This window comes from Chiloscyllium plagiosum, chromosome 32 (assembly GCF_004010195.1).
Source record: "Chiloscyllium plagiosum isolate BGI_BamShark_2017 chromosome 32, ASM401019v2, whole genome shotgun sequence".
Lineage (NCBI taxonomy): Eukaryota > Metazoa > Chordata > Chondrichthyes > Orectolobiformes > Hemiscylliidae > Chiloscyllium > Chiloscyllium plagiosum.
The window spans coordinates 2,407,196-2,430,254 of NC_057741.1; the positions used below are offsets into that span (position 1 = coordinate 2,407,196).

At 40.8% G+C, this 23,059-nt stretch overlaps 1 protein-coding gene across 7 annotated transcripts in view; it reads left to right on the plus strand.

Moving 5' to 3' along the window:
* The window catches only part of rapgef2b (Rap guanine nucleotide exchange factor 2b), a 386,293-nt gene that overhangs the window by 280,581 nt on the left and 82,653 nt on the right, over positions 1 to 23,059 (plus strand). For all 7 annotated transcript variants that reach the window (XM_043674010.1, XM_043674011.1, XM_043674017.1 and 4 more), the window contains 3 exons: positions 1,575 to 1,683; positions 4,612 to 4,855; positions 17,340 to 17,497. In XM_043674010.1, coding sequence (XP_043529945.1) covers positions 1,575 to 1,683; positions 4,612 to 4,855; positions 17,340 to 17,497 — 511 coding nt within the window. The remainder of the gene's footprint in view (positions 1 to 1,574; positions 1,684 to 4,611; positions 4,856 to 17,339; positions 17,498 to 23,059) is intronic.

A 23,059-nucleotide genomic window follows, 5' to 3' on the forward strand; every position in this document is an offset into this window, starting at 1 on the left:
TGATCTTTCCTTTTTACCACACAAGTCATTCTCCGCTAACAATTCCCAGTTCACAGCTCAAAACCAAACTCAATAAGAAAACAAGTAAAAATAATTTTAAAAATCAATGGGGGTTTTAACATCAGTGTACACAAAAAAATCTAAGGGTGCCTTATGAAACAGTGATAATGTTCTGCCCACTCCAGAGGTGTGCAATGACATGTCTGACGAGGTTAATTAAAAATATTTGCCAAAATATCTTTTTGAAATATCTAGAAATCTGTTTCACCCCTTTTTTACCCAAAATTTATTTAAAACACTGCTCTGTCCTCTTAAGAAACATTGAGATTTGGAGCATTTGATCTCTTGTTTGCTACAGTTGCATTCTGTTGTACCATCCAATATGTTTCTGCAACCAGGTCTACAATGCCATGAGGAACAGAGGATAAAAGTTTCTCGAGGTGGCTATTATATATTTTTTAAATGTTTCAATATCTGACTGTAGGGACCTGTGCACATCATGTTGCCAACTTTAAAGTTCATGTATGATACAGAAAATATCCAAGAATATACTAACAATTGAAGGTCCAGAAAGTTTGGGACTCCTTTTGTTTGCTGACAATGGAAGATCACTATTTTGTGCCCATTTTAGCACTCAGATTGTCATGTGTCTGTGCCATTTCTACTTTTTTTTTGCCCTTCCCCTAGGACAATTAAAGTAATGCAGGCTAACCCAAATATGCAGCTACCTGCTCCATTGTGCAGTAAAAGATTGCCACAACAATCATTGGCTGTCAAGTGCAGGTATTAACTTATATGGACTGCCATAAAGGTACACTGCAAAATGGACAATTAGGGAGGATGCTGTGGAGTGACACATCAGGAAACCCTTCTTATGCAGAGCCATCGCCAGTTAGCAGCAATTAAAATGTGTTTGATTGCTGCTGCTCTGTCATTTGCCTCCTGGTTTCATATGGTGTATCATTTTCTGTCAATCTTAATTCCTTTGTATTGGTATGTATTGGCAAAAGCTGTTAATGCATTGAGTGTCATTTGCTCAAGCCTAATCTGGCAACATTAGTTTTTAACTATTTAGACTGATTTGGGCCATTAGACAAAAGCTGGCCTCTGTCTCTATGTTTAAGAAATAAATCTGGTAACCGTTGATTTTATCTGCCAATTCTAGAGCATCTATATTGTTGAAGATTATATTTTTGTAAGTACAAGCATCACAGTCATAAATGGTACTATAAATCAAATTCAGTGATAAAAATGAAAAATTGTGAATTGAAACATAAGTCATGTATCCAGCCATGTGATATTGATTCTTCATTTTCAGTAATCAACTAGACAAATTTAGTTCTCAGTAAGAAAGAGTAAGCTTCACCTATGAAGATCTTTATGCTAGTAAATAGTTAGCTATGACTTGCCCACTTTTAGAATTAAATTGGCTTTTAGGATTTTCTCTTTAACCAATTATAGCTCCAAAATAAAAAATAGAATGCAGGTAACATAGTATGAATTTATATGGCACAGCTTTGATATTTAATGCACATTTAGTATGAATGACACAAAAAAGCTATCCTGTTTTTCAGATAATGGAAGTCAATGGACAAAACTTTGAGAATATTCAGCTGCCTAAAGCTTTGGAAATTCTTAGGAACAATACTCATTTGTCTATCACTGTGAAAACAAATTTGTTTGGTAGGTCTTTTATACAGTGAAAATTTCATAGATCCAATTTACATAATTTGTTTTTTTTAACATATGTTTGCATACTAGATGTACTTCTCAGTAACATAAAAGAAAGATGGGTGACTGAAGTAATTAATCAAGTGACATTCTGCATTATTCCAGATAATGTGAATAAAAAATTATTTTCATGGTCTATCCGAAATGTACTGTCCCAGGCTGGATGGAGGACTTGTTTCCTTTAGTTTTGCTCTATGAGATGTCGAAATTGAGTTTTTTTTTGTCCAATATTTATTTCTTGTATTTAGATTGATGAATATATTTAATATTTATCAACTCCTCTTGAATCATTTCTGCTCTCAAACCAAAGCTTTTTTAGTAAAATGTGTTGCATTTAAAAAGGACCTAAGGGGCAGCTTTTTCACACAGAGGGTGGTGCGTGCATGAAATGAGCTGCCAGAGGAAATGGTGGAGGCTGGTACAATTACATTTAAAAGGCATCTGGATAGGTGTGTGAATAGGAAGGGTTTAGAGGGATATTGGCCAAGTGCTGGCATATGGTACTCAATTAGGTTAGGATATCTGATTGGCATGAATGAGTTGGACTGAAGGATCTGTTTCCATGCTGTACATCTTCATGACTCTAAGACACTCAGAGCAGTTCCACTTCAGTTGCTGTGTTGTGATTCATCAATAACAAATGACTTCAAGATTGTTGAGCAGTTTTGAGTTTGGCAGTCCTGATGAAACATCAATTCCCCTTCTCTGATGCTGCTTGACCTGCTGTATTTTTTCCAGCTCCACTGTTTAACCACTCTGACTCTCTAGCATCTGCAGTCTTCACTATCTCCTCTTTCTCTAAGTCTACACCACAAAACTATTCATTACTGATGATGTTTTGGTTAACTTTTTAATACATTCGAGAGAAGTAAGTGTTGCTGGAAACAGTAATCTGTGTTGTTTAACTACACTTGAGAAGGAAGATGGTGGTGAGCTATCTTGTTAATTGTAGGTTAATCATGTTTATTTGGATGCAGCAGGAAAGAGCATTGGGGATTTACTAGAGATTTAAACCTATGATATTTGGTTTTGGAGGTGCATGTTTATGCTGTATAACTCTGTGCAGTATAACTCTATAAATAATGTGCTTATAGAAGTGGGAATGGATTGGCCTCAGTTCCCTTATTTACTCGTGGAGAGACATATATAAAGCCATATGTTACCAAAAGGTATTCCTTCCATGTCGTGTGTGATAAACATTAAAATCAGCGAATGAGGTTATAACTTTGATTCAGATATCTCAAGTATGAAACCTACAAAAAGTATCAGAGGATGCTGTCAGGTTCTTGTTGTAAGTCTTCTATTAGTGCATGACTTTAGCAGTTGAAAGAATGGTTAAGGACAAAATAGTAAAGACAAAGGATTATGTAGACAAAATCATGGATAAATTCCTAGGGACCAAATGTGCAACATGAATGATGTTTGTGACTGATAATGGAGGGTAACTTCCTATTAATAAGTTTAAAAATGAATGAAAACATGAACCTCACCAACAGACTCAGATTGATGAAATTCCGCAGAAAAATTCAGCTGTTCAATCAGACTGCAAATTGCCTGCCATCTTGGCATAGGCAGTTTATGCTTAGAAATCACTACAGATGGAGGATATAGTATCGGACTATGAAATAAGTCTCAGGGTACAATGGTTAGCTGAGACGTTTTCTGCATGTTTTGCAGGTAGGGAAATGGACAGTGCTAATAAAACGTTGTATAGTTCCAGCTGAGAAAGAGAAGTTTGGTAGAGGGACAGGTAGCATTGAGGAGGTGGTGAGGCCGCAGAAGGAGAGTGAGCAAAGAAGTGGCAGATGGAATACAATGTGGGAAAATGTGAGGTCATGCACTTTGGTAGGAAGAATAGAAGCATAGATTGTTTTCCAAATGGGGTGAAAATTCAGAAGTCTGGGGTTCAAAGAGACTTGGGAGATCTAGTCCAGGATTCTCTCAAGGTAAACTTGCAGGTTAAGTCCATAGTCAGGAAGGTAAATGCATTGATGGCATTTATTTTGAGAGGTCTTGTATATAAAAGCAGGGATGTTCTTCTGAGGCTCTATAACTCTCTGGTCAGACCACATTTGGAGTATTGTGCCCAGGTTTGGACCCCATATCTCAGGAAGGATGTACTGGCCTTGGAGTACCTGAAGTATGTTCAAAGGAGGTTCTTGAGAATGGTTCCAGGAATGAAAAATTTAACATATGAGGAACGTTTGAGGACTCTGAGTTTATACTTAATGGAGTTTAGAAGGATGGGGTAGGGCATCTAATTGAAACATAAAGAACATCTACTGGACAGAGTAGATGTTGGGAAGATGTTTCCATTGGTAGGAGAGACTAGGACCTGAGGGCATAGCGTTAGAGTAAAGGGAAGACCTTACAGAACAGAGATGAGGAGAAAGTTCTTCAGCCAGAGAGTGGTGAATCTATGGAATTCATTGTCATAGAAGGCTGCGGAGGTCAGGTCATTGAGTATATTTAAGACTGAGATAGATAGGTTCTTGAGTATCATGGGGATTAAGGGTTACAGGGAGAAAGCAGGAAAATGGGGTTGAGAAATTTACCAGCCATGGTTGAATGGCAGAGCAGACTCGATGGGCTGAATGGCCTAATTTCTGCTCCTATGTCTTATGGTCTAAGTCTCTGTGATGCCTGGATATCAGTGCCAGTGCATGGTGTAGCCTCAGTGAAAGGGGAACTTGTGGCCCCATTCACTTTTCCTCTGACCTCAATCAAGGTTGTCAACCCACAATTTGGGAATCTGTGCTTTATGCCGAGTGCAACATTATGGAGAATAATTAATGACTGTTATAGTCCTCCTTTATCAAAAAGTCAAAGAATTGACTAGCGATCAGAAAACTCTGACTAAAGTTTATACCTCTCCCACAGTATTTAAAGAACTTCTGTCGAGGCTCGCAGAAGAAAAGAGAAATGGTGCTCCACACTTACCAAAAATTGGTGACAAGAAAGGAAGCCGTTACTCCATTCCTGACCTGGCAGTAGATGTTGAACAAGTGATTGGATTAGATAAAGCAAGTAAGAAAGCAAAGGCAAACACAGTGACTGGACGAAATAAACTGAAGAAAATATTGGGCAAAACTAGAATCAGCATTCTTCCACAAAAACCTTACAAGTAAGTGGAGGCCTTTAGTTGTAAATTTCATTGAAAATTTTTTCAGAAATATGTTTGACAATAAGGTAAGGCTACATAATGACAATACTAAACAGTCTGTTCCGCAAGTTAGTAAACAATAGATCACATAAGTTGCTGGAAAGAGACACGTTGTTGAAGGTTTTCATCTTGTACTCATCACAATAAACATAATAATGCCAAATTATTTTGCAGGAGAAAGGACTGCTGATTGACTGGCAAGTTGATTCTGATTAGCTGCATTATTACCATGGAGAAAAAAAGAAAAATTATAGGCTCCCTAAGCTCCAGGGTAATCCAGAAAAGGACAGACCTTGAACATATTTGTTTTGTTTTCAGTGAATGGGCACCTGCTTATGAATCTAAGTATAAATGTGTCATTTTTGAGCTGCTTTGATTATTATAAGTTAGTGGGTTGTGTAATTGTTCAGCAAGTGCTACCCAATTGCAAAATCATATCAAACAGCAATCATTATGTTTTAGATTTTACAAGCACTGACTGGTCGGTACAATCTATACTCTGCTTATTATGAACAACATGCAGTTTGGTTTGACCAGCCATTCAGTGGAAAGTATAACTTATATTCCTGGCAAAACACCGCCTTTAAAATTCATACAATATGTTGCTCAGTTGCGTGGTAGGCAGAACATCTCTTTGGACTGATAATGACATCCATTTCTGAGCGGTACCATTCACATAGCTTCTTTATTCCTTTATAATAGGCAGAGTACAAACTGTACTCATCCAATCTAAACTTGCAATATTCAAAGCAAAAAAGTCTGCTGTTAAATGTGATTCAATACAGGCCAACCAGTTGCAGAGGTGGTACAGGAATACACATTCAGGAGTGCCTGAAGCTTCCACTGTCCTGGAAGTTCTCAACATTGACTCAAATTCCTTGTAATCCCATGGCATTAAGGTAATCAAGAGAAATGAAAGACAATAGAAATCTGTTACTGATTACTTAGAGCGGAAGAATCAGGATTCTTCCACTTGAACACCACATGGAAGAAGCAACAAGCATAGTAAGAGAATGGAATATACTCCAGTTAGGGGACCTCAGTGTCCATCACAGAGCTTGGTTGATTATTCCACTGCAGTTAAGTTCCCTTTGAAGTTGATTCAGTTAATGTTGTTTTCATTTAGCATGGTTAACAATATAGTAACGATTTATTCATTTAATGTTGTAAATTTCAGTTTAGCATTGCTCAGATGACTGTCTGACTTCAAGATGTTATTTCTAATTCCATGCTCGGAGTCCTCTAGCCGTCCTCCTGTTGCATCCCCTACCCTCAGTCCCATTTCATTCCCCTCTCACCACACCTTGACAGCTCAAGCTCCCACATCCTCTTCTTATCTTAGAATTTCCAAAGTGTGTTATTGTTCTGATTTTCATTTTAAATATGCACTTTGTTTCTTTATTTTTCTATTTTGTAACAAAACATTTTTGAGAGGTGCAATTAGACCTTAGTGTCTTTATATACCACTTGCTGAAAGTAAGCATACAGGCGTTGAAGAAGCAAATAGCACATTGGCTTTCATAATGAGAAGATTTGAGTACAGAAGAAATACAATTGTACAGGACCTTGATGAGAATATTTTACACAGTTTTGGTCTCAGTATCTGATGAAGAATGTCCTGGCTATGGAGGGAGTGCAACTGAGATAGTAGAACATATAAAGAAAGTCTGGATCAGTTCGGACTATATTCACTGAAGTTTAGGAGATTTCATAGAAACCTATAAAATTCTAACAGGATATACAAGATAAATGCAGATGGATGTTCCCAGAACCATGGGTCCAGAACCATGGGTCATGATCTAAGGAGCCAGGATAAACCACGAGGACTAATACGAGGAAAAATCCCTCCCAATCTGATATTCTCATTATGACTGCATATTGAAGTACCCCATAATTATTACATGTCTTTTTTATCTCCTGATTTATTTTCTGACCAACACCCTGACTGGAAGGCTTGTACATAACTCCCATCAGAGTCTTTGTTTTCCATTCTGTTTCCTCAACTCTACCCTCACAGTTTACACTTTCCAATTCTATACCATTTCTTGCTATCTATTTAATTTCCTTTCTTACTCACAAGGCAGCTACGCCCTCTTTGCCAACCTGCCTGTCTTTTCAATAGGACACGATCCTTGGATATTTAGTTTCTAGCCCTGATTCCCTTGCTGCCACGTCTCTGTGATACTGCCAACATTGTACCCACCAGTTTCAATCTGCATTACAGCTCATTGGCATTGTTCCATATACTGTGTGCATTTAAGTGCAACACCCTTGGCCTTCATTGACTGCTTCCTGCTCTTTGATGTCCTCTTGTCATAGCGTCATAGAGATGTACGGCATAGAAACAGACCCTTCGGTCCAACTCGTCCATGCCGACCAGATATCCTAACTAATCCCATTTGCCAGCATTTGGCCCATATCCCTATAAAGCCTTCCCTTAAGTCCTCTTTATATCTTTTCCCTCTCATCCTATACCTATTTCCTGAGTCTTTCTGTCCTCTCTGTCTCATTACTTTTTCTGGAAACTTTACTAAATTCTGCTGACCCCTAACCCTTTAACTTTGTCCATAATTTTCCATACAACTGAACCCACCCATCACCTCCACTATGCTGTTGTTATCACAGAGACACGGTTGAAAGAGGGACAGGATTGGCAGCTTAACATTCCGAGGTATTGATGTTTCAGATGAGATAGAGGAGGAAGGACAAGAGGTGGGAGAGTCACTTTACTGGTTAGGGAGCAAATCATAGCTGGGTTCAGGGAGGACAATGTGGAGGGATCTTGGAGCAAGGCATTATGGGTAGAGCTCAGGACTAAGAAGTGTGCAATCACAATGCTGGAATTGTATTACAGACCTCCCAGTGGGAGATGGAGGAAGAGATATGTAGTCAGATTGTAGCAAGATGATGTGGTGGGTGATTTGAACTTCACACCCCATATTGAGTGGGGCTTCCTTAGTACTGGGGGTTTGGATGGGCAGTAATATTTTAGGTGTGTCTGGGAGGGTATTTTAAAACAGTATGTGTCTAGTCCAGTGAGGGAGGGGGTTATACTGTAAACAAAAACAGAAGTTGCTTGAAAAGCTCTGCAAACCTGGCAGCATCTTTGAAGAGAAACCAAGGTTAACGTTTCAGGTCCAGTGACCGTTCCTTAGAACTGATGGAAAATGTTAGTTTATGTGCAGATGATGGGGTGGGGAAAGGGGGTAAAGAGACTATGATAAACAGGGATGGAGCGTTCAGAGAGAGAAGAACAGTTGGACAGACAAAGGTGTCGATAACAAGCTGGCTGGGTGAGTGAACAGTTGTTAATGGAGACTGCTACTAGCTAACAATGAGGCCATACTGGACCTGGTACAGAGAAACCTCAAGCATCTGAACATAGATTATCTGAACAAGATTGCAAGGTCTGGATGCTTGGTGAAACTCTGTTATCCTGAATGTTTGATTATCCGAACAAAATACTCCCTGCCTATGTAGTTCGGATAATTGAGGTTCCTCGGTATTGGGAAATGAACCCCACCAGATGATCGAAGTTTCAGTGGGGGTACATTTTGGGAATAGTGACCATAATTCTGTAATTTCTTTTTGGATACTTCTGGATAAGGACAAGAGTGGACCTTGGATGAAAGTGTTAAATTGGGGGAAGTCCAACTATAACCGAATTATGCAGAATCTGAGAACGTGGATTAGGAACGGCTGTTTGAGGATAAATCCACAACTAACATGTGGGAGTCTTTTAAAGATGAGTTGATTAGAGTACAGGACAGGCATGTTCCTCTTAAAATGAAGGACAAGAATTCCAGGATTTGGAAACCTTGGGTGACGGGAAATTATCAGCTCAGTCAGAAACAAAAGGAAGCATACAAAAGGAAGGTCTAGGTAACTAAAAATAGATGAAGTACTCGAAGAATATAGAGAAAGTTGAAAGGAGCTTAAATGGAGTGTTAGGAGGGCTGAAGGAGACCTTGAAGTCTCTATGGCCAGTAGTGTGCAGGAGAATCCAAGACACTTCATACATATATTTGGAGCAAGAAGGTAGTTCGGGAAAGAGTAGGCCCATGCAAGGATAAAGGAGGCAGGTTATGCTTGAAACCAGAGGAAATGATTGAGTACTTTATATCAGCATTTACCAAAGAGAGGACATGACAGATGTTGACGTTGGGGAAAGGTACGTGAATACTCTCGGCAGATCAACATACTGAAGAGGAAGTGTGTTGGGTGCATTGAAATGCATTAAGATAGACATGCCCTCAGGGCCATGTGGGAGGGAAGGGAGAAAATAGTTGTGGCCTAACAGATGTCTTTGCACTTTATTTGGCCTCGTGACGTTCCAGAGGATTGGAGAATAACCAATGTTGTTTCTGTGTTTAAGAAGGAAAACTGAGATAATCCAGGTAATTCAGGCCAGTCAGCCTGATATCAGTGATGGGGAAGCTGTTGGAGAAGATACCAAGAAATAGGATTTATTCATACTTGGAAGCAAATGGACTTATTAGTGATAGGCAGCATGTGTTTGTGCAGGGAAAGTCCTGTTTTTGAGGAATGTGACAAGAATAATTGATGAGGGAAAGGCAGTGGATATTGTCTACGTGGACTTTAGTAATGCATTTGATAAGGTACCTCATGATAGGCTGGTGCAAAAGGTAGGGTCTCATGGGATTCAGGGTATGCTGGCTAGAGAGATACAGATCTGGCTTGATCATAAAAGACAGAGAGTAGCTGTGCAAGGGAGCTTTTAGGAATAGAGATCAGTAACTAGTGGTGTTCTATAGGGATCAGTGCTAGGATTTTTGCTGTTTGTAATATATACAAATGATTTGGAGGAAAATAAGTAATCTGATGAATAAGTTTGCAGATAACACCAAAATTGGTGCATTTGCAGATAGTGAAGAGAATTGTCAAAGGATACACAGGATATAGATTGCAGATTTGGGCAGAGAAATAGCAGATGGAGTTTAATCTGGAAAAATAGGAGGTGATGGATTTTGGAAGATTGAATTCAAGTGTGAATTATACAGAAAACAGCAGACCCCTTCGGAACATTGACATACAGCAGGATCTGGGCGTACAGATCCCTGAAAGTGGCAGCGTAGGTAGATAAGGTGGTCAAGCATACAGATACTTGCCTTCAGTGGCCAGAGCATCAAATATGGAAATTTCAAGTTATGTTACATCTGTATAAAACTTTAATTATGCTGTATTTATAATATTGCATGCAGCTCTGGTCACCTAGACAGACGTGGATGCTTCTGTGAGGGTGCAGAAAAGAATTACTATGATGTTGCCTGGTCTGGAGGGTTTTAGATATGAGGAGAGGTTGGATAAACTCAGGTTGCTTTCTTTGCTCTTGATGGATGGAAATTCATTGCATTGGGGCAGCACGGTGGCTCAGTGGTTTGCCCTGGGACCCACCTCGGGCGACTGCCTGTATTGAGTTTGCACATTCTCCCTGTGTCTGTGTGGGTTTCCTTCCACAATCCAAAGATGTGCAGGTCAGGTGAATTGGCCATGCTAAATTTGGGGCGGCTCAGTGGCTAGCACTGTTGCCTCGCAGCGCCAGAGAGCCGGGTTCGATTCCACCCTTGGGTGACTGTCTCCATGGAGTTTGCACATTCTCCCTGTGTCTGCGTGGGTTCCCTCCGGATGTTCCAGTTTCCTCCCAAAGTCCAAAAATGTGCGGGTTAGGTGAATTGGTCATGCTAAATTGCCCAAAGTGATAGGTGCATTAGTAGGGAGTAGGTGAATGGGTCAGGGTGGGTTACTCTTCAGAGGGTTGGTGTGGATTTGTTGGGCCGAAGGGCCTGTTTCTGCACTGTAGGGAATCTAATCTGATCTAATAAATTGCCCATAGTGTTAGGTATATTAGACAGAGGTGAATATAGTATAGGAGATTGGGTCTGGGTAGGTTACTCTTCAGAGGGTTGGTGTGGATTTGTTGGGCCAAAGGGCCTTTTCCACATTGTAGGGAATCTATCTATCTATCTTGTTGATGCATGTAATCTGCAGCATGACTCCAGGAGGAGCTCTTCAGTCACAGGGAGGACACGATTGAGAATTCTTGTAATGTCCCTTTCCTTTTAGTGGGCAGCAGGGAAACTCCTCTCTGTTAATGCAATTGGCCTGATCTTCTTTCCTTAAGATGGGCATAGTCATAGTGTCTTGGAGATCCCAGCTTGCTTTCCTCCTTGCAGGTGAGGTAGATTAGAGCATGTATTTATGCCAAAGTACTTCTCAGTATTCCATTCACGTCATCAATTTTGTTGGTTCTCAGTTGTTGGGATCTTCTTTTCAACCTAATATCAGGTTGGTGTTCTAGCGAAAAGGATCTCCTATCAGGTAGATTAAGTAAGTCAAAATTAGTAAGTGTTCAGGGATAACAGGATGTGACCATAAGTGAGGCAGGTAGGGGGATTCTGAGTTCAGGAGTGCACGAGCCTCAGCCCTTGACCTTGTCGAACAGGTATGAGATTCTTACTCCCTGTGTGGCTGAGGGAAAGGGCTGTGGACAGGATGAGCCAGCTGACCACAGCACCATGGTGCAGAGGGCAACCCGAGAGTGGGGATCAAAAAGACAAGTAGTTGTTATAGGGGATTCTATAATTGGGGGGCAGATAGTATCCTATGCAAGCCAGAAATGGAGTCCTGCATGGTATGTTGCCTGCCCAGTGCCAGGGTGCAGGACATCTGCGACCGGCTTGAAAGGAGACTGGAGGGGAGGTGGACGATCCAGTTATTGTGGTCCACGTTGGGACTAACAGCATAGGCAAGGCTGGGGTGGAGGACCTATTGGGGATTATCAAGCACTAGGAAGGAAATTGAAGTACAGGTCCTCATGGATCAAAATCTCTGGATTACTGCCCAAGCCACATGCCAAATGGCAAAGGGATAAGAAAATTAGGGAAGTAAACATGTGGCAAAGAGATTGCTGTGGGAAAAAAGGATTCCATTTCATGGGGTATTGGCATCAGTTTTGGGACCAGGAGGATCTGTACTGTTGGGATGGTATCCCTCGAACCAATCTGGAACCAGTGATCTAGCGAAAAGGGTAAATAGGGTGGTCAGTACGACTTTAAACTTCTGAGTCGGGGAAGGGAAAGCTAAAGTGACAGGGAGTATGGAGTTGAATGGAAAGATAAGCAGCAGAATAGCATGTGTGCAGGTGGGTTTAAGCTCAAGGCAGAATAGGAATGCAGCAAAAAGGAAGGATAACTTAGGGCATCTATGATTTCCAATATCTCTCATAATGATAAAGTTAGCATTAAGGCACTTTACCTGAATGTTCATAATTTATCTATTTTGTTATAAATGCTAATAAGAATGAAATTAAATCTATGGCACTGAATGACATGGGTCAGATGATGTGGAGTCTGTGTGGGTGGAGTTGAGGAACAAGGCAAAAAAACCATAATGGGAGTTATGTACAGACCTCCCAACAGTGGTCAGGACCAGGGGCGCAAGATGGACCATGAAATAGATAGGGCATGTCTGAAAAGTAATGTCACGGTGATCATGGGGGGGCTTCAATATGCAGGTGGACTGGGTGAATAATGTTGCTGGTAGATCCAAAGAAAAAAAATTCATGGAATCCTTCCAGGATGGTTTTTTGGAACAGCTTGTGATGGAGCCCACAAGGGAGCAGGCTATTCTGGACATAGTGCTGTGTAATGAGCCAGACTTTATAAAAGATCTCAAAGTAAGGGAATACTTAGGAGGCAGTGATCATAATATGGTAGCGTTCAGTCTGCAGTTTGAAAGAGAGAAGGCAAAATCGAATGTAATGGTTTTACAGTTAAACAAAGGTAATTACAAGGGCATGAGAGAGGAACTGATGAAAATCGACTGGAAGCAGAGCCTAGTGGGGAAGACATTAGAGCAACAATGGCAGGAGTTTCTGGGTGTAATTGAGGCCACAGTACAGAGGTACATCCCAAAGAAAAGAAAGATTGAGGAGTGCGGGGGGATTAGACAACCATGGCTGACGAAGGAACTCAGGAAATGTATCACAGAAAAAAAGAGAGCCTATAAAGAGGCCAAGAGCACTGGGAAATCAGAAGATTGGGAACACTACAAAAATAAACAGAGGATAGCAAAGAGAGAAATAAGGAAGGAGAGGATCAAATATGAAGGTAAGCTGGTCAGTAATATTAGAAATGATAATAAAAGTTTCTTTCAATACATAAGAAACAAATGAGAGGCAAAAGTAGAAATTGGGCCGCTCCAAATTGATGCAGGGAGATGAGGAAATAGCTGAAGAACTTAATAAGTACTTTGTGTCATTCTTCACAGTGGAAGACATGAGTAATATCCCAACAACAGAGGAGAGTCAGGAGGCAGAGTTGAGTATGGTAGCCATTACAAAAGAGCAAGTGCTAGAAAAGCTCAAAGGTCTAAAAATTGATAAATCTCCCAGCTCCGATGGGCTACATCCTAGAGATCTGAGAGAAGTGGCTGAGGAAATGGCGGAGGCATTGGTTATGATCTTTCAAAAGTCACTGGAGTCAGGGAAAGTCCCAGATGATTGGAAAATTGCTGTTGTAACCCCCTTGTTCAAGAAAGGATCAAGACAAAAGATGGAAAATTATAGGCTGGTTAGTCTAACCTCGGTTGTTGGTAAAATTCTAGAATCCATCATTAAGGATGAGATTTCTAAATTCTTGGAAGTGCAGGGTCGCATTAGAACAAGTCAGCATGGATTTAGTAAGGAGTCATGCCTGACAAACCTGTTAGAATTCTTTGAAGAGGTAACAAGTAGGTTAGACCAAGGAAGCCCAGTGGATGTTATCTATCTATACTTCCAAAAGGCCTTTGATAAGGTGCCTCACAGGAGGCTGCTGAGCAAGGTGAGGAGCCATGGTGTTTGAGGTGAGCTATTGGCGTGGATTGAGGATTGGCTGACTGACAGAAGGCAGAGAGTTGGAATAAAAGGTTCTTTCTCGGAATGGCAGCCAGTGACAAGTGGTGTCCCACAAGGTTCACTGTTGGGGCCACAGCTGTTCGCTTTACATATAAATGATCTGGATGACTGGACTGAGGGCACTCTGGCGAAGTTTGCCGATGATATGAAGTTAGGTGGACAGGCAGGTAATTCTGAGGAGGTGAATTTAAGACAGTTTAGGAGAGTGGTCCAGAAAATGGCTGGTGAAATTCAACATGAGCTAATGCGAGGTCTTGCACTTTGGAAAAAGGCATGGACTATTTTCTAACTGGTGAGAAAATTCATAAAGCCGAAGTACAAAGGGATCTGGGAGTGCTAGTCCAGGATTCTCTAAAGGTTGACTTGCAGGTTGAGTCCATGATTAAGAAAGCAAGTGTAATGTTGACATTTATCTCAAGAGGGTTGGAATATAAAAGCAGCGATGTACTTCTGAGACCTTATAAAGCTCTAGTTAGGCCCCATTTAGAATACTGTGTCCAATTTTGGGCCCCACACCTGAGGAAGGACATACTGGCACTGGAGCATGTCCAGCGGAGATTCATACGGATGATCCCTGGAATGGTAGGTCTAACATACGATGAACGGCTGAGGATCCTGAGATTGATTTAATTGGAGTTAGAAGGTTGAGGGAGATCTAATAGAAACTTACAAGATAATGCATGGCTTAGAAAGGGTGGATGCTGGGAAGTTGTTTCCATTAAATGGGCAGACTAGGACCAGTAGGCACAGCCTTAGAATTAGAGGGGGTCAATTTAGAACGGAAATGAGGAGACATTTCTTCAGCCAAAGAGTGGTGGGCCTGTGGAATTCATTGCCACGGAGAGCATTGGAGGTCAGGACATTAAATGTCTTCAAGGCAAAGATTGATCAGTTCTTGATCTCGCAAGGAATTGTGGGCTACGGGGAGAGTGCAGGTAAGAATAGTTAAAATGCCCATCAGCCATGATTAAATGGCGGAGTGGACTTGATGGGCCGAATGGCTTTACTTCCACTCCTATGTCTTATAGTCTTATGGAGTTCTGCTGAAACTGTGGTAGGTAATACATTGTATGATGTTGAGTGCACCTACATTGAGGGTGTGATTCAGGTGAAATTCTTAAAGTGCTCTTTCCAGTGAGCACTGACTGCCTCTCTGTCCTTTGTGAGCGCCACTCCATTCTTACCCTCAGAATATGTTATTTGGTTGCTTGGGTCACAGTGGTTGCATTGACTTAATGAGACCATGTGTTTAAATGAGCCTTATTATTAGCGCTTACTTCATTTTTAACATTTCTTTACAGTGGATGAATTGTGACCAACCTCTTGATTTTAAAGAAAGAAGTCAGTTAAAATTGAAATGTTAAATTTCCTGTTGATTGTCTTAGTTTAATTTTGAGGACCAAATAGTTAAGTTCATTATAAAACTTCTTACGTCAATTTATAGGTTTGTATTTATTTTTAATTGGATTGAAACCGTTCACCACCAGTTAATGCTATGGTCCCTAACATTTTCCAGGTTTCTAGCATATTTACAATTTTAAAAAATTAACAAAGAAATTTGCATTAAATTTTGGAATTTTTTTTATTGTTAAAATCTTTTATTGGTGTTGAAAATTTTCCATCTGGTGTTTTCCTCCATTCTCAAGCTGAATAAAATAGTTTAGCTTAAATGAAGTAGAATATCAAGGCTTCCCAGTATGTTTTTTTTTCCTTCTTCCTTCTCCAGTTCTTTTGAAAAATACTATTGTCCTCATATTGATTTTTCTTCTGGCAAAAGACAGAATTGACTAGTCACATTCTATGTTGGAATATTGTTTTTATCCAATGCCCACACGTGTTCATTTTTGCAAAGATCACTGAAAATAATTATTGAAGTGAAAAGTGCAACTGTTTGTTTTTCCATTCTAGAAGTCTAGCGGTAGAGAAGCTAATTGCCCCTTTCCGGGAAACCATGTAATTCTATTAGCATTGATTTGCAAATTTAAAAAAAACAATAGCGCAACTTAACCATAGACACAAAAGGGGAATTGATGCCCAAAGATATTATGAAGATCCACAACTTTCTCGACTCCAGGTTGTGGATGTTTCGTTACTGAATATATTCAAGGTTGAGATAGACAGATTTTTGATCTCCCAGGTTTGGGTCAAGTGATATGCAGGTTTTGGGTCAGGCCAGAAAGTGGAGTAGAAACTGAATATTACATTATCAAATTGAACGCAGGGCAAGCAAACTTGAAGAACTGTATCATCTGCTTTTGTCCTTATTTCTTGTGTTTCTCCATGCTTTAGATTGCAGATATTGTTGTATTAATTTTGGGAAAAATAATGTAATATTAGCAATGACTAATTATATGATATAAAAGTTTCTGGAAGTGCAAAGGCAGTAAAATCAGATATGTCTGTTAAAAAATCTTAGCAAAACAGTGGGATTCATTTCTTGAGGAACAGAAGTCAAAGCAGAAAAGTTATGTTAAACAGTTATAGAAGCTTGATTAAATCACCAGAGTCTCCACTTATAAGAAGGAGTTAGAGGTGAAAATAGGAAATATTAAATGAGTTAGGCCTCTTTTCTCCAGCAAAGAGAAGACTAAGAAGGGTCTTGGTGGAAGTCTTCAAAATTATGAAGTGATTTGATGAGGTGTGTTTAATGTTTTTCTATTTGTGAGAGTTTATAGACACTATAAAAATAAGATAACTTCATAATTTACTTTATTAATTAGGTGAAACAGTGGTTAGAATTTGGAACTTGGTATTTTCAGTTAATAACACAGATCCACTTTAAAAAGATGCTACATAAGAACATAATAAGGGAAATAATTTGAAGGACATATCGATAAATTAGATGAGATAAGAGTGGAGGAAGCTCATGTTGAGCATAAAGATAAGTATCCAATTTTGATGCTGTGTTTGGCCCTCAGGTAAGATTTCAATCTCACGTCCACATCCACACCATCACTCTTATATGTACATCTCCACATTATTACCCAACTCCACACCACCTTAGCCATCTCTGTAATCTCCTGCATCTCTGTAACCTTTTGTAATTTATCTACTGCTCTAATTCTGGGCTCTTGAATATTCAAAGCTTTAATTGCTCCAGCATAAGGCTTTCAGCTGTCTAAGGTAAAAACAATGACTGCAGATGCTGGAAACCAGATTCTGGATTAGCACCACTAATCCTTTCAGCTGTCTAAGTCTGAGCCTCTGGCATTCCTGACCAAGGGCTGTCTACTTCTCTAACCCTTTTTACTCATTTACAGAACTCCTTAAAATCTGTCTCTGATGGAGCATTTAGTCATCACCCCAAATATCTCTTCATGTGGTTCATTGTTTGCGTTACAGTGCTCCTATTAATCAGTTCTGAGATACTTTACAGTGTTAAATGTGCTGTATAATCATAAGTTGCTCTTGTACAAATGACTTTCTGTGTTATAGATATGATGCAATAGGTCTTTGTACAGCACTTTTGTGATTTTAGATGGGCAATACTGATCAAATTTTTACCCATGTCTCTGTTGCATTTTACAGTGATATTGGTATTGGTCAGTCCCAAGATGACAGTATAGTCGGGTTGAAGCAATCCAGATATATTGCACCTGCATTGCCTGTAAGTGGCACCTTATCGTCCAGTAATCCTGACCTGTTGCAGTCTCATCATCGCATTCTTGATTTTAACACTACACCAGGTGAGTGCTCGTTTATTCCAAAGTAATTATGCCCTTTTTAGATCGTGTTTTATATGTGTCCCTAATGTTTTTGATGGGGAAGAAAACTTGTTCTTACTAAGTTTATTCTTCACGGTACACAAAAGTAGTTATTTTGAAACGCAGTTATCAGTATCAGTATAATAGAGTTCAGTGCTTGACAGGGAGTAATATGAAACAATCTTAAATTCTAGGCTTAGATAAGGCTGTTGAGTGTGATGAGACAGAGACCCTTCACGGTTAACTATAAAGGACTGTTAGTGAGTAGAATCACGGAAGATTAGTTCAGGAGAAAAAAACATTCTAAACCAACTTAATTTTAAGTAGCAGAGTCAAAACGGGTGGTGATGGAAAAGCACCCCCAGTTAGGCAGCATCCGAGGAGCAAGAGAGTCAATGTTTCGAGTATAACCTCTTCATCAGACACTTCCTCTCTAGGTTCATCTACACCAGATTTGATTTAATATCGACAAGTGTAACTAGGTATAGTGAAAAGTTTTGTTTTGCATGCGGTATCAACAGATCATACCAAAGTGCATAAAGGTAATAGAATGTTGTGGTTCTGTTCGCCGAGCTGGGAATTTGTGTTGCAGACGTTTCGTCCCCTGTCTAGGTGACATCTTCAGTGCTTGGGAGCCTCCTGTGAAGCGCTTCTGTGATCTTTCCTCCGGCATTTGTAGTGGTTTGAATCTGCCGCTTCCGGTTGTCAGTTCCAGCTGTCCGCTGCAGTGGACGGTATATTGGATCCAGGTTGATGTGCTTATTGATTGAATCTGTGGATGAGTGCCATGCCTCTAGGATAGTAATATGACTATGCCGGTCAATTCTTGAAAGGTTTTAGTATCTGGTGCCTCAGGGAAGGTTGGGCTTCTAATAACAGAAAAGGCTGTGACTCCACGGGCTGTCAGGAGAATTACTCGTTGCTTTCTATCTGCCACAAAGTCATTTGCCTTAAAAAAAAAAATTCAATCTTTCTATCTCTAGGCCTAATCCTTGACTTTAGGGTCAAACATGTCAAGCTTCCCAAACAATGGCATGATTCAAAAATGCTTTTTCAAACTCAAAGATGACTGTTGTGAGAAGGTTTCTTCAGGATCATGCTTTACTCTTGTCAGTGCTGAAATAACTCCATAGATACCAGTATTCCATTATGAGTCACCCTTTCTGTATATATGAACAGTCATTGCCTCTAGTACTGCCTCTTCAGAGTCAGCTATCAAGGGTGGCAGTATCTTTGATACACTCCTTTTTATCTGTCAGCCAGGGCTCCCTGATAGGCCTATTAACAGCACCAATCAGAGGACTCATGTTCTATGAAGTCTAGCTGGCTGACCCTGTTAAAATCACTACAGAAAGCTTTAGCGGGACATTGGCCAAATGCAGACAAATGCAATTAGTTCAATTACGGAAACCTGGTCGGCATGGATGAGTTGGGTGAAGGGTCTGTTTCCATGCTGCATGACTCCATGATTCTTTGGTCGGTTACCTAAAATCTGTGCCATGCCTCTGTGTTGTCCGTGTTGCTATTTTGTGTAAGTTTGTCTAGTTTTTTCATTTTCTGTGTTTGTCACTGTCGCTGTTTGAAGCATTCTGTGGGTTTTTGACAGCTAGCTGTGACTTTTGTCCAATTGGTCTAATGTGGACTATACCCTTGTAACCACTGTTTTATTGCTGTCTAGTCAGCTTGCAGCTCCTGCTCGTACTCTCCAAGAGCACCTTTGACTGCCTCATGGAGGCAGCGTCCTTCTCTTTTAGTTACAATAACGTTCAGACTTTGTACTCCGTCCCAGGGATGGAGCATATATATTCCCCTTAACTGGTCAAGGCTTTCCCATGTCTTCACTGGCCCCTTCTTTGGGTGAGGCATTTCTTTAAACTACCTGTCCATATCTTCAGGGGTTGCAGGTCCATGCAAAGTGTGCATTTCAGTCCATAGTACCGGATCTCCCTCAATACTGTCCTCTAATCTCTGCCTGACCATTTTTTTCAATCTTTACTTTCCTGGCTTTAAGGGGTTGTAAAAATGGTACTGGGAATATACAGTCCTCATTGCTTTCACTACTAGAGTCTCTCTGTTTCCCAAGGATAATAACTTTGTTTTTCCGAATTACTTTCTGGAAGCCTCGAGTGATCGGGTACAAAATCTGTGGGCAAGGGAACCCGGGAAGAAACTGACAGGATGGGGATGGTATTGTTCTGTATGCTACACTTAATAAGAGATAAACACTGCTTACAGCGTGTACTGATAAGGTGTGAAAATGCTGTAGAATATAGTGAGCTAGTGAGTGATTTAATAAAGATAACCTGTAACACAATATCTCTCAGATTTCCAGAAGGCGTTCAATAAGGTGCTGCATACAAGACTCATCCATAAGATGGGGGAAATGTACTAGCATGGACTGTTTAACCAAATGAAAGCAGAGTGTTGGGATAAGTGGGTGTTGCTCTCATTGGAGATCACTGGTGAGCAGGGTGCACAGGGGTCGGTGTTGGGCCTGCAACTGTTCATGATATATGTAAATGATTTGGAAGAGGAGACAGAGTGTACCGCATCCAGGTTTGTTGATGACACTAAATTGAGTTGAAAGGCAAACTGTGCAGAGGATGTGAAGGGTCTGCAGAGAGATTTAGATGGGTTGTGAGAGTGGGTAAGGGTCTGGTAGATGGTAGATGTGAAGTTATCCACTTTGGAAGTAATAATAGTAGGTCAAAGTATTATTTAAATGGTGAGAGATTGCAGCATGCTGTTGTGCAGAAGCACTTAGGAGTGCTTATACATGAACCAGTAAAAGTTGACTTGCAGGTGCAGCAGGTATTAGGAGGGCAAAAGGGAATATTGGCTTTGATTGTTAGAGGGATTGAATTTAAAGCAGGGAGGTTCTGCTGTAACTGTACAAGGTATTGGTGAAGCCACACCTGGAGTATTGTGCACAGTTCTGGTCTCCTTACTTGAGGAAGGAGAAACTGGCTTTGGAGGCGGTGCAGAAGAGGTTCACCAGGTTGATTCTGGAGATGAGGGAGTTACCCTGCGAGGAGAGGTAGAGTCGCCTGGGACTGTACTCGCTAGAATTTAGAAGAATGAGAGGGGATCTCATAGAAACATATAAAATTATGAAAAGGATAGATAAGACAGAAGCAGGCAAGTTGTTTCTACTGATTGGACAAACAGGCAGAAACTAGCCACCAGGATACATGGATGTCAACTAGCCACAAAAAGACATGCCCACCTCTCACTAGTACCCTTACAGGATAAGGAAGGACACCACTTTGACTGGGACAACACATTCATCCTAGGACAAGCCAAACAGAGACATGCACAAGAATTCCTAGAAGCATGGCATTCCAACTGGAACTCTATCAACAAGCAGATTGACTTGGATCCCATTTACCACCCCCTGAGAAAAAGAACAGGACATAATGTCACCATAGGAAATGATGTCACCACAGGAAATGACATCACCAACCCAAGAAAATCCAAACATATAACTAGAAGGTGGGCTACACCACCAGTGCTTCATATGGAGGCTTACTAAAGATGTTACCTTGTATGGTGACAAAACATCTGAAAACGAACCTTGCAGCTCAGCAAGCAAACCTACATCCAGAACCTCAACCTGAGCTACAAATCTTGTCAAAGCATGCTAATGGCAAAGCAAGCTTCATGGGCCAAATGGCCTACTCCTGCTTGTTTTACTTTGAAACAAAAATTATTTTTTATTTCCAGCATAGTCAGGTATAGCAGATAAATGATGCATTAGGTATTGAATGCTGTAAGACTCTGAGTAGATTTTAAAATGATTACATGGTCCCACCAGCTCGCTGTTTTAACTGACAAGCTGATGTAAGCATTATCTCATTTTTAAGAATCACTGCCTCAGCAAGAAGTCACTACCTTCAATGAACAAGAAGTGTGGGGAACGCTTGATACATATGAACATACAGAGTCGAGAGTGTGGTGCTAGAAAAGCACAGGTCAGGCAGCATCCGAGGAGGAGGAGGAGGAGAAATCTATGTTTCGTGCAAGAGCTCTTCATCAGGAAAGACTCTTGCCAGAAATGACAATTTTCTTGTTCCTCACATGCTGCCTGATCTGCTGTGCTTTTTCCAGCACCACATTCACGACTCTGATCTCCAGCATCTGCAGTCCTCACTTTCTCCAATAACTAGATTAGAGTAGCGCTGGAAGAGCACAGCAGTTCAGGCAGCATCCGAAGACCAGTAAAATCGATGTTTCGCGCAAAAGCCCTTCATCAGGAATACAGGCAGAGAGCCTGAAGGGTGGAGAGATAAGTGAGAGGAGGGTGGGGATGGGGAGAAAGTAGCATAGAGTACAATAGGTTAGTGGGGGAGGGGATGAAGGTGATAGGTCAGGGAGGAGAGGGTGGAGATAATAGGTGGAAAAGGAGCTGGGCAGGTCGGACAAGTCCGGGGACAGTTTTGCTGGTGGTTAGAAACTAGGATGAGGTGGGGGAAGGGGAAATGAGGAAGCTATTGAAATCCACATTGATGCCCTGGGGATGAAATGTTCCGAGGCGGAAGATGAGGCGTTCTTCTTCCATGCGTCTGGTGGTGAGGGAGCGGCGGTGAAGGAGGCCCAGGACTTGTATGTCCTTGGCGAAGTGGGAAGGGGAGTTAAAGTGGTCGGCCACTGGGTGGTCCAGTTGTTTGGTGCGTGTGTCCTGGAGATGTTCCCTGAACCATTTTGCAATTTGGTGTGCTGTCTCCCCAATGTAGAGAAGACCAATTGGGAGCTATGGACACAATAGATGAGGTGTTTGGATGTACAGGAAAATCTCTGCTGGATGTGGAAGGATTCTTGATCCTGGTCATATTTGCCTTGCTTTCTACCTTTCCCTCCAATTCTCTATCTACTGCCCTACTCCTCTCCTTCCCATCCCCTGCCACACTATTTTGAACTCTCCCCAACCACTGTACCAAGTTCCCCATTTATCCCCTCAAAGGACATCAGGCTCGGTCCTGCCCAGTGAAACCAGTTTGTACAGGTCCCACCTCCCCTAGAACTGGTCACTTTGCCTCACAAATCTGACACCCTCCTCCTCACACCATCTTTTCAGCCATGTATTGATCCTATATATCCTGCTGTTTCTACCGACTAGCTCCCTGGCAATATAACGTCTTGATACCATACCTTTCTATGTGAGTATATTTTTGTTCATTTCAAATGTTTTTATTTTACAGTAATAGTAGTTTTGCTACTCATTTTTTGTGATAATGGAGCTTTCTCATGTGGCTACATTGAAGGATTCCCACATTCTCAGAGTTAAAATGTCCTTTACAGGTAAAGTAAGGGGGTTTCTGCCTCTTTCATGGCTTCACTGTTTTACTGAATAACTCTCAGGTCTGCCTAGTGTTTTATTCTGCTTAATGCCATTACTTTAATTGCTGGCTTTACAGTGTCCTTGGGTCTGTGACCTTAGAATAAAACTTTTTTGTGGCCTTTTACTTACTTTTTTTTCTGTTTACTTACATGCTGCTTGGTGTCCGCTCATGAAGGCAACCATGCTCAATCTGAGCTATAAGCAAT